This window comes from Balaenoptera acutorostrata, chromosome 17 (assembly GCF_949987535.1).
Source record: "Balaenoptera acutorostrata chromosome 17, mBalAcu1.1, whole genome shotgun sequence".
Taxonomy (NCBI): domain Eukaryota; kingdom Metazoa; phylum Chordata; class Mammalia; order Artiodactyla; family Balaenopteridae; genus Balaenoptera; species Balaenoptera acutorostrata.
In genome coordinates this window covers 69,916,481-69,928,648 of record NC_080080.1, presented here as the reverse complement: position 1 = coordinate 69,928,648, position 12,168 = coordinate 69,916,481, and the positions used below count along the sequence as shown (strand labels likewise).

Sequence of the window (12,168 nt, the reverse complement as noted above, 5' to 3'; positions counted from 1 at the left end):
GAGTTTATGGCCCATTCACTAGATGCTCTGGGTCGCATGGAACCAATCAAAATGCCAAAGGAATGGCTGAAGCCTGGAGCACAGGCCTGGGGCCCAGACGCAGCCGTGGCTGGGGGCGGATGGAGAGAGGGCTGGTCAGCAGTTTTGAAAATGGGGCAGAAGAGACTGCAGGGGGCAGGATGGGAGTTGACCATGTGCGGGAACCCAAGTCGCTTGTCAAGGCGTCTTTAGGGTTCCTCCCCTACTGAAGCCCTACAGAATCACTGACTGGAGAGCAAAGCGGGGTGAGGAGGGAGCAGAGGGGGCCGCAGCCCGGATGCCAGTGAGGCGCGGGGTGCCGTACTTACCCTGTGGTCGCTGATCTTCAGGACTTTAGTTAGAAACAAAAGCAGTAAGTTAGTCCAGGCTTCCCGATGACTTTCCGATGTTAGGGTAAGGAAGTAACTCAGGGCTTCGCTGCAGACACTGGAACAGAAAAAGTTCCCTGTCACATGTGCTTGCACACCTGCTGGTATGACATTCAGAGAACAACTGAGACGAGGAGGGCAGTGGCTCTTAGGAACTGCCAGACTCCATGTGTTTACATTAACTGGAGTGTCAACATAAACATTTATACGTTTTCCAAATAAAGATATCAGAAGAAGCCACTGCAGCTTACCAGGCAATGCACACTTTCCAAGTGTCGTTGAAGGCAACGCCACTGTGCAGGAGCACACACGGGCTTGGCATCAGGAGACCTGGGCCGACCCCTCCCCTCCCGCACTGTGACCGGGACGCTTCGGGGCCCTAACAGTCTCATCAACAAGATGGGGAAACAGAGCCCAGGTGACGGCTTGGCGTTCTAAAATGAATTTAATTGGTCTCTGAGAACATCTATTCTCCCAAGAAGACACAAAAATACAATGTAGGGGCTTCCCTGGTGGCACAGTGGTTAAGAGTCCGCCTGCCAATGCAGGGGACACGGGTTTGAGCCCTGGTCCCAGAAGACCCCACATGCTGCAGAGCAACTAAGCCCGCGAGCCACAACTACTGAGCCTGCGCTCTAGAGCCCGTGTGCCACAACTACTGAGCCCGTGTGCCACAACTCCTGAAGCCCGTGAGTCTAGAGCCCGAGCTCCGCAGCAGGAGAAGCCACCGCAATGAGAAGCCCGCGCACCACAACGAAGAGTAGCCCCCGCTCGCCGCAACTAGAGAAAGCCTGTGTGCAGCAACAAAGATCCAACACACACACACACAAAAAAGATCCAACACAACCAAAAAATAAATAAATAAAAACACAATGTAAACAGCAGTATTCTTTCTGAATGGCATGTTTCATTCTTAGCGTGAATTTAAATTTTAAAGGACAGAATCTTAAGTTGTCATGAAGTAAAAATGGAGTGCAAACAAAACGAAACACCAATAGCAACTCCACACACTTTTTCAAACTAAATGCAGGCAGGCAGGTTTTCACTGTCACAGATGCATCGGTTTGTAAAAACGGAGCTATCTATGGCATGAAAAAAAGTCTGAAAATTATAACATTTGAAAATTTTAAGACATAGAACTTGCTCCTTTGTCCTGTAGCAGCAAAAATAGACGTAATTTGCTTGCATCTCACCAACTGTGTGAGAGCACGTTCCTCTGTAAGACTGTGTTTAAGTTCCACAATCTCCTCCTCAGGCCCCAAGGTATCCGCGTGGCGGGGCAGGGCTGTGGACTCGGTGTTGTGTGTCCATCCCCATCCCCGCCCCACACACACCGCGCGGCCCTTCCCGCTCTGAACCAAGCCGCACGGGCCGAAGCCAGAAACCCAGCCCTGAGTCTTACTTTAAAAGCCTCTGCTGGACCTCCTCCCAGGCGCTGGCCCGGCTCTCGTCCGTGTACATCCGGAAGAGAATGCGCAGCCCGCAGGCCAGGCTGCTCGTCTCCTGCTTCAGGAGGTTGGGTTTGGATTTGCCCTTGAAGCCTGCAGAAGGGGAAGGGCCGCGTTAGCGGGAGGGGAGGCATCTCACGTGGAGGCAAAACTGCCTGCGTGCAGCCCGTGTGTGTCCAGCCGTGGCGCCCAGGCCTCGCGCCCTCCACGGGGACAGGGTCACACGGAGGAGGCGCTGGAACCTGTGTGGGGAGGGGGGGAGGTGCCTAGTCGGGTATTTTTGCGTTTAGAACTCCCTCCCCTCAAGCTGGGGACCCGAGATACAGAACAGCTTTGCCTGGGAAGGCGCAACTCTTCAAAGGAGACGCACTTCGGCTCCGGGCAGCCTGCACAGGCCACACCCCCGCAATGGGGAGAATGGGCCAAAGGTGAGCAGCCCGAGGAGGGGGGAGGACGGGGGAGGAGGAGGAGGGCCTGGGGAAGTGAAGAGCCTGGTGACCTTGGCAGGAACAGTCCCAGCTGAACGGTGGCCACAACTTGGGTTGAATAAAGGGCAAAAGATAAGTACAGACTACTCCTTACAGAAGTGAGGTTGTGAACGGAAGAGAATGAACAAAGCCTGGGTGGGTTTAACGAGGAGCTAAAGAGACACTGGGGATAAAACAAATCACACAAACGTGAGGCTGTCGGAAGAGTCTGTTGTCTAAGGAAGGGCAGCTTCCTTCTTTTTTTCTGCCTGTCCGCAGCCTCTCACTCTCTGGCACCGTTTTGCACCTAATAGGCACCAAGTAACTATTTCTTAAATAAAAAATTAACCATGTCAGTAGAATTATTATAAAGCTTGTTTTTTACTTAAATTTTCCAACTTGTTCAAAAACAAATCTACCTCCCACTTCAAAGCCCTGCACTTCTCTTCTGAGGTCTGGCCTCAGGAAGGGGCAGCTTGTAGCATGCAGCCGGTGTCGACAGGAAGGCCCAGACTGGGTGAACAAGATGAAAGGCAATTTGAAAGTCAGTCAAATAACAGTGTGACTAAACACGGGGGAGACCAATCTACCCAGGCAGCTATCTGGCTTTTTATAAACCAGAGAAAGGCCTGTGGTACGGCGGCGGGGTTCACTGGGCAGGCGGGGGGCCCCCACCCACAGCTTACCCGCCTTCCACAGAGCCGTCCTCTGGTCATTGTTGGAGTTAAATGCTTTTGCAAATCTGTGTGACTCCAACAAGCAGTCCAGCAGCTTGAAGAGTTGTTGCGATGTTAGAAAGCGATACATTCCTTGGTCCTGAGTATCAACTCGAACGTCAAAGTCCACGGCATCTCTCTTCGGGAAACAAACCACCGCAGCACACGCACCCAGTCACAGAGGTCAGTGAATTTAGAACTCAGGGCTCCCCAAAGACCCGTTTTATGAGCAAGCCACAGAAGTTAATCTGTGCTGCCTCAACAGAAAAGGTCCACCCTTTGCTATTAAATTTCCAGAAGCTTCATTCTGTGCATCCTAGTCGCCTCCAATGTCTTCAGCTCCCTCCCCATAGTTCCTGACCCCAGAGCTCTGCACCCACCAGACCCCGGCCTCTCCCCCGTTCCCGCTCCCCGCCCTCCCCTCGTCCTCGCTTCTCTTCGCCTTCTCTTCGCCGGTTTGAGGCCATGGACTGTTAAGTATAAATATTCTCGTGCATGACCCCTCACCTCCTCTTTTTAGTAACTGGCTGGCAAAACGGCCTACTACGTTGTACCACACAATACACACGACTGGAGAAGAACGGGCTTTCTCTTTAAATCCAGGGGCTCTGGGTGCTGCCCTGCAACACCTCCACGCCCTCCTAGCCCACTCTGCTGGACGCCTCACTCGCGTTTTTCTTTCTCTCCTCAAGGACCTAAAACTTTCTTCCCAACCTCACCTGGTGGATGACTTTGCTTCCTAGCTCAGTGAGAAAACAGAAGAATCTCCCACAGACTCCGGCCACCAGACAGACCAACCTGCTGAGACTTTCTAACCCACCTGCTTTGCGTGCCCTCCTGTTACCATCGCGAGCTGTCTGTGCTTCTATTCCAGGTGCCCCCAGGGCTCTGCGCTAGGTGCCCCTCCATTCGCTCTGAAAGACGCTCTAGCAACTGTCCCTCCCTCTTCTGCACTGTTTCTCTCTCTCCCTGATGAGAGTTTTCCGGGCTGCCACACTGCCAACCTCAATGACAAAACAAAGCGAACCCTTCTCTTGAGCCCCCTCATCTGCCCCCAGCTATTAGCCCATTTCTCCGTACCCTGTCTTAACAGCGGAACTCCTTGACAGACTTACGGATGTCTGCTGTCTGCAATTCTTCTCTTCTCTTGTACCCATTTTAATAATGCTTTTGTATCAACATTACAATTAAACACAACGTCAAGGTCAACCAAAGTCCACCAAATTGCTGGAGCAATTCTCTAGGGCAACTGTTGGGCGGCTTCTCGCCTGCCCTGCGGAACATCTGACAGGGCTGACCACACCCTGCTTCTCAGAGCACCGCCCCTCCCCCCCCATCTGGCTTGCAGGGCAGCACCGTCTCCCAGTCTCCCCCTGCCTCCCTGGCTCTTGTCCTCAGGCAAGAGGACAAGAACCTGCCTCATCACCTGGAGCTCTGAACCACGGAGGCCCCCAGGCTCGGTCCCTGACCCTCCTCCCAGCGCTGTCCACGCCGTCAGTCCCACGGTTTAAAATGACAGCTGTGTGGCGATGCTCTCTAGCTTGACCTCTGCTCTGAAGCCCAGACTGTGGCGCTAACTCCCCATTCAACAAAAAGCAGTGGCCCTTGCACCCGCTCACCTGCGCTGCGGCTAAGTTTTCCGCGTCCTCCTTCTTACTTGTGGCGGGGAAGAACACGATGCTGTCGATGGTCTGGATGAGTTCCAGCTGCACAACACATTTAATCAACAGGGCGGCAAACAATTTTTGTTCTGGAAATTCTGTGAGGAAACCCACCCCAATGCACATGCAAACAAAAATTATTTTGAATCCTTTATAATTTCTATGACATTACAATGCTAAGGAAACATTAACACGTATGAAGGTAACCTGCACACATCACACTGAGGATAGCCTGCTTCTGCACATAAGCACTACTCAGTAAAAGCTTCATTTAATTGATATTTAGAAAAGCCTTAGAAAATTACCTTTTTAAGTAAACAAAAATATTCAAAATGACTTGGAACAGTGAATATGTTCAAGAAGGTTCCACTACAAATTTTAAGATAAGACTTAGATTATTCCTCAATAAAATGTATCAAATGGGTTAAAAACTATAATTTTAATAGCATTTACTGCAAACCCAAGTTTGACCTTTAACTATAGGTAATATAAAAACCTCAACCAGAAGACGACAACGGGAGCTAGATCTATAAGGCAGGAAGTGAGGGGCAGACGAGAATTCTGACCACTGGGACGATACTGTGGGTCAACCAGAGCACATGTTTTCTTTGGATCCAGGTGGGTAGCTGCAGCCGAAATGACCCCATGTTTCCAAAGGGATTCATAAGCGCATAAGTCTATGAAGAGTTCCGCTAAGTGCGTGACCATAAAAGTAACCACACTGGAAGCAACCGGTGCTCAGGCACTGCGTCCCTCTGGCCTGAACGACCGCGCTTGACGGGCCGTTTCCTTAAGGAGAGACATGTTCACGGAAGGGTTTCCGCTTCACCGGCCATCGGGTAAGCACACGTAGAAATAAACGCAAGGTTCAGAACGACGACTCAACAACGGAGGAGCTGCAAGACCTGGCAGCGCTGGCCCAGCGCCAGGGTCGGTTCTCAGGGTGGCTCTTCAGGACTTGCACAAGGGCCCACGGTGAGGGCGCTGCCTGTTCATCGGCCTCAGGGCAACGGCTCCAGCGCTGGATGACTTCACAGTCCTTCAGTTTTTCCCACTTTGCTATTATTACAAACTGCTTTTTCTGGCACCAATTTCAAGAAGTTAGTTTTTTTGTTTTGTTTTGTTTTTGGCCGTCAGGATCTTAATTTCCCGACCAGGGACTGAACCCGGGCCATGGCAGTGAAAGCGCTGAGTCCTAACCACTGGACTCACCAGGGAATTACCCAATTTCTACAAGTTAAATTCAGGTTTTAGGGATTTTGGGGAGATAGCAAAACAACTTGCTTAAATTTATTCTTATTTAGGTCATAACGACTCCTTTCCAGATAGTTTTCAGAAATGCTGATGTACTGAACATTTAGTTCTTAGTACTAGATCTCAAGTCAAAAAACATAAGAAATCCAAGACACCCCGAGTCCCATGGCTGTCTCTTCCTAGTTCTGCCTCAGTCAGGTCGCAAGAGCACTCCCAGTTCCGGGGGCAGGGCGTCCTGGCAGCACCCCCGGACTCGCGGGGACGCTAGGGAGGGGGCTGGCACCGAAGGAGACGCGTTCTCATCAGCTCCAATGTCGGCTGTACGGGCGTTCAGAGCTGTCGGCCGGGGAGCTGAGGGCCCTCCATGCCTCCCGGGGTCCTTTCAGAACCGCAGGAGGAACCTGGTCTCATCAGCAACGACCAGCTGCATGTTCGGGGGACAGTACCTACTTGAACAAATGTCGTTCACAAGGGTTGACAGTGCCAAGGGTCATATTAGGCGACCGTTTCCCTGGGTCACCAAAGGACGGGGCAAAGCTGAGCAAGGATGAACAGGGGGGCCGGCGGGCACTGGGGTGGAGCCCAGCTGGGGCAGCGGTGGTTTCCGCGTGTGAGGAAGGAACGAGGCCGCTGCCCCTCACGCGGGGCCAAGTGCTCAGGCCACGCTGAGCCTCCTCTGGGCACGGGGTGGCCGCGACACCTCCCCACGGGCACAGCAACCACACCTGTCCCCCGAGCGAAGGGAAGGGCTCGCGGGACACAGTGAGCTCTTCCTCAAGGGCCTCGAGCGGGTGGCGCAAGGAAGGCAGTGCGAGCCCTCAGGTCAGAAGGGCAGGGGAGCGGCGCTCTGCGCTCCGTTCAAGGGAAGCTCCCGGATCAGGCGGGTGAAAACCTGCCGACTGCGTCCTTCCCTTACAAAGCCAAGTATATGTAAGTTCAGTCTTGGGGCCGAGGGAGAGCGCAGCCGTGCCCTCACGGCACCCTCCAGGGCAGACCGAAGCTGTGCGGGGCGCTAACAGCTGCGCTGCGGAGCCCAGGAATGAAAAACGAAAACAGGCCGCTCATCGCCACCTATCTCCCTTCTGAGAAGCAAGACACAGTGACTGAAGCGGGAGGCTCCTTTCAGGGAGGACACCAAATCTGTCGTCCCTCAAAAACGAATGTAAACACCTAGGATTAATAAAAATTCCCTGAAAAAAATTAAGTGAAAAGGGATCGATTACCTAAATGTAAGAGCTACAAGTATAAGACTCTTAGAGAAAGCCCTGGGGAAAATCTCTATGACCTTAGCTTTGGCTATGGATTCCTAAGTATGACACCAAAAGCATGAGCAACAACAGATAAACTGAACTTCATCAAAATTTAAACTTCTGTACATCATAGAATTATTATCAAGTAAAAAGATGACCTTCAGAATGGGAGAAAATAAATATTTGCAAATCATGTATCTGACATGGGTGTAGTATCCAGAGTACGTAAGAAACTCTTAACAACTAACAACAACAAAAAAACAACCCAATTAAAAATAAGCAAAGGACATGAATAAATATTTCTCCAAAGGAGATATGCAAATGGCCAATAAGCACATGAAAAAATACTCAACATCATTAATCCTTAGGGAAATGTAGAGTAAAACCACAATGAGACAACACTTTATACCCACTAGAATGGCTATTATTAAAAAGAAAAAGAAGACAGAAATGTCTGTGAGGAAATGTCTGTGAGGATGTGGAAAAAATGGAATTGCTGGTAGGAATACAAAATGGTGCAGCTACTGCAGAACACATTTTAGGGGCTCCTCGCAGAATTATCTTATGACCCAGCAAGTCCGCTCCTATGTATACACCCAAAAGAATTAAAAACAGGTAATCAAACAACACTTGTACACAGACATTCACAGTAGCATTATTCATTATTACTAAAAGGTGCGACAAACCCAAATGTCCACCAGCAGATAAAAGGATAAACAAAATGTGGTATATCCATACAAAGGACAATTAGCTATAAAAAGGAATGAACTACTGACCCATTTTACACTGTGGATATACCTTGAAAACATTATACTAAATAAAAGCCAGACATAAAGTGTCACATTGTATGATTCCATTTATATGAAATGTGCAGAATGTACAAATCCATAGACACAGAAAGCAGACGGGAGGTGGCTAGGGGCTGGGGAGGAGGAGGAGAAGAGGCAGCAACAGGACAACGGTTACGGGGTTTCCTTTTGGGGTGAACGTTTTGGAACCAGGTAGAAGTGGGGACTGCACAACATGGGGAATGCACCAAATGCCACCAAACTGTTCACTTTAAAAAAAAAAACGGTTACTTTTGTTATGTGAATTTCACCTCAATTTTAAAAAGCAATTAAAGTTGTCCTGTTTTCCTCTAGGGAGGAGGTCCTCTTTCCTCTGTGAACCAATTTAGTAAAAAAAACAGGAGGGATTCCCCTTCTTTGTGAAAAGAACTGAAGAAGGTGAGGGGAGGGGCAGAGGAGACGTGGGTTGGGGGCAGCAGAGGGCTTGCTCCTCGATGCCCTGGCCACCCCCTCTCTCCTCTCAAGACCCACGTGCTTCAAACAAACACCAGCTGAAAGCACTACAGAAAAAAACTGGTCTTGTAGGTGTCGGCAGAGTTCCTGACCATCTGCCGGGGGATGTCCAAGTTGGAGCAAACACAGTAAGCAAGTGACCACACAATTACAGTATGTGTTTGTTAATAAAAGTGAAAGCAAAACTTTCATATCTTGCCTACATAAAACAAAATACACAATTTATTTTTATTAAGAGAAATAACTCACTTGCTGTGGGTTTAATTTTGCTGACTTCTTCATTCACAGTAGAGACAGAAGCCAATGGAGCTTGCTGTCTATTATCTGCAGATCTTGGCTGAATAGAATCATGAATATCTACAGATTTCTGTGATATTGTATCCTAATAAAATAAAAAAATTCATTTTAAGTACAATGAATAAAGCTTAACGATGAAAACAGTTTCTATTACACTGTTTTTTAAAAAATTACGTTGTGTCCCTATGAAAATCACATTGTACACACTGCAATTATGGACATAATGGGTAAATTATTTAATATTACCTGCACATGGATAAGAGCTGATAATCTTTTAGAGAAAAGCTTCCTTTCTGACCCTCCCTGAGATCAGGTCTGACACCACCCAAGAGCAACAGACAGAAATGCTAATAAGCTTCACTATGTGGAAAAACTTGTCAGCAATACCCATGAATTGTCATGAAATCAAAACAGAAACACACATGGTGGGCAGGGCTTTCTACAAGCTTTGTGTAGGCTGAGCCCAGGAAAGCTTTGTAGGGGTGCATTTAGGGAAGGATGTTCTGTCACCCAAGAACCCAGCAACCAGAAAGGTCAGTGAGAAGGTGACCAACTAGGAGAGCAGTGCGTGAAGACAAGCTGATGTTCAAGTCCAACAGAGCCACTCCAGAACCCAGCTCCCGCTACGCGTAGCCTTTGGGGAAGCAATGAATCTTCCTGAGCTGAGGTTTTTTCTGACCTGAAATCTGAAGATGGAGATGACACTTTCCTTGCAGGTTGTTAAGGATTTGGCAGTAAATCCTTAATACTTAACAATCCTTTGACACTAGAGGTGGCAGACGATATATGGTAGCTGACATTACTACTCTTTTAGCTTTACTTGGTTCCAGCAGGAGACTAGATGCAGAGCCAGGGCAGCTGCAGCTCCCGGACGGAGCCAAGGAAGAGACTGTGAGCAGCCTCGAGGGGCACCACCGGGCCCACCGCATCGGCCCAGCAGCCGGCAGAGTCGCCGAGCGCGCACCCTGGCACACGCTGTTCTAACGACTTCATGTGCAGCACCAGATCTAATGCCCACCACAAGACTCACTTTAAATGAGGTTAAGTAACTCGCTAAGGCTGCAGAGCTAGTCGGTGCAGAGCCATGATTTGACTTGGGGTCTGGCATCACAGCCCACCCTGCAAACTACTACACTATACAGCAGAGGGAGCAAAAACAAAAGCCCACAGAGCAAGCAGGGAGTGGGCCAAATTTAAGAAGAACAAAAATGAGAGCAAGCTCGTCCTGGGCTGGAAACAGGACGTCACAAGCGGTGGAGTCTGTGATGAACGAACAACTCCAGCGGATCAGGGTCATGGAGCGATGCGGGCCCGATATGCCGGATGTCACAGTTCTCAAGACACGTTCAGAGTGGTGCTCTTCTGTGAGACCTAAGCTTTAGCCACTGACAATTAGTTAAGAAATGAAAAAGCTGTGGGGGACAGATCAGGTCAGTGGGCATAGATTTGCTACCTCTGGCTTCCTGGGTTTAAAATTCAATAACATTAGTGGGAGAACAGCAGAAATCTGAATAAAGCCAGATTATAGTATTGTTTCAATAGTAATTCCCTATTTTGTTAACTGCACCGTGACTATATATATTTATTTATTTTATGGAAAACACACTAAAAATTTTAGGGAAAAAAGGGTGTGTTATTTTCAAATTATTTTCAAAGAATCCAGAAAAATGTATGTAGGGAGGTGGGGGAGTAAGAGAAGAAGAGGGAGGGTGGAAATAATAAAGCAAACGTAGTACAGTGATAACACTTCGGGAAACCTGGTGTGATGGTCAGTTTCATGCGTCAATTTGGCTGGGCTATAGTGACCAGTTATTCAATTAAACATTATTCCAAGTGTCGCTGTGAAGGTATTTTGTAGATGTGGTGAACATTTACAGTTATGACTGTAAGTAAAGGAGATTATCCTCAATAATATGGGTCAAGCCTCATCCCATGAGTTCAAAGGCCTTAAGGGCAAAACTGAGATTTCCCTGAAGAAGTTCTGCCTGCGGACTACAGCTGCCCAAGAGTTTCCAGCCTGCCCACCTGCCCTACACATTTCAACCTTGCCAGCCCTCACAGCTGCTTAAGCCAATTCCTTGAAATTAGGGGAAAAAATATATAGGGATACATATACATACATATATTACACACACACATACACACACACACACGTATAGATAAATATGGACACACATAGGTGTAGGTTATCTCCTATTGGCTCCATTTCTCTGGAACTGGAGAACACTGACTGATATAGATTTTGGTACCATGAAGTGGGTGCGGCCATAACAAAGACCTAAAAATGTGGAAGTGGCTTTGGAATTGGGTAATGGCAGAGGCTAGAAGAGTTTTGAGGCGTACAATAGAAAAAAACCTAAACTGACCTGAAGAGACTGTTGGTAGAAATATGGATGTTAAACTCAATTCTGGTGAGGATTCAGAAGTGAAATGCCTGGTAGAGAAAGCTTCTATCATCCTAAAGAATACACACACACAGACACACACACACACACACATAAATATATGGTCATGACTAGAATGCTGATAGAAATATGAACATTAAAGGTGCTTCTGGAGCTTCCCTGGTGGTGCAGTGGTCAAGAATCCACCTGCCAATGCAGGGGACACGGGTTCGAGCCCTGGTCCGGGAAGATCCCACATGCTGCAGAGCAACTAAGCCTGTGAACCACAGCTACTAAGCCTGCATCCTAGAACCCGTGAGCCACAACTACTGAGCCTGTGCACCATAACTACTGAAGCCCACGCGCCTAGAGCCTGTGCTCCGCGACAAGAGAAGCCAGTGCGATAAGAAACCCGCGCACCGCAATGAAGAGTAGCCCCTGCTCGCCGCAACTAGAGAAAGCCCGCGTGCAGCAACGAAGACCCAATGCAGCCAAAATAAATAAATAAATAAATAAATAACTTTATTTGAGGAAAAAAAAAGGTGTTCCTGGTGAGATCTCAGAAGGAAATCAGGAACGTGTTATTGGCTACTGGAAGGATGGTGATCCTTGTTATAAGTTGCAGAAACCTTGGCTGAATTGTGTTGTACTACTGGGTGGAAAGTGGAACTTGTAAGTGAGGAATGATTCAGAGGGCAAAGCTGAAGCACCAGAGGGAGAAGCTATGGGCCCAGAGGGTAGGGCAGGGTACCAAGCTACAGAAATTATCCTCAGGCCTTGAAACTTAATGAATTTGTCCTCCTGGGTTTTGAACTTGATTAGGACCAGTGACCCTTTTACTCCTTCCATGCTTCCCTTTTGGAATGAGGATGTTTACCCTATGCTTGCCCACCACTGTATTTTGCAGCAGTTAATCTGTTCTACAGGTTCACAGGTCCACAAATAGAGAGAAATTTTGCTCCAGAAGAGACCACATACCTGAT

At 48.5% G+C, this 12,168-nt stretch overlaps 1 protein-coding gene across 2 annotated transcripts in view; it reads right to left on the bottom strand.

Annotated features, from left to right (window-relative positions):
* Window positions 1-12,168, bottom strand: part of ARFGEF1 (ADP ribosylation factor guanine nucleotide exchange factor 1) — a 146,295-nt gene that overhangs the window by 2,527 nt on the left and 131,600 nt on the right. The window contains exons 34-38 of one of the 2 annotated variants that reach the window (XM_057531941.1): window positions 8,754-8,886; window positions 4,658-4,797; window positions 3,009-3,177; window positions 1,810-1,948; window positions 348-465 (exon numbers count right to left, since the gene is read on the bottom strand). In XM_057531941.1, the coding sequence (XP_057387924.1) occupies window positions 348-465; window positions 1,810-1,948; window positions 3,009-3,177; window positions 4,658-4,797; window positions 8,754-8,886 (699 nt within the window). Of the gene's footprint in view, window positions 1-347; window positions 466-1,809; window positions 1,949-3,008; window positions 3,178-4,657; window positions 4,798-8,753; window positions 8,887-12,168 lie in introns of those variants that run through there. The other variant, XM_057531943.1, reaches the window with a different exon arrangement.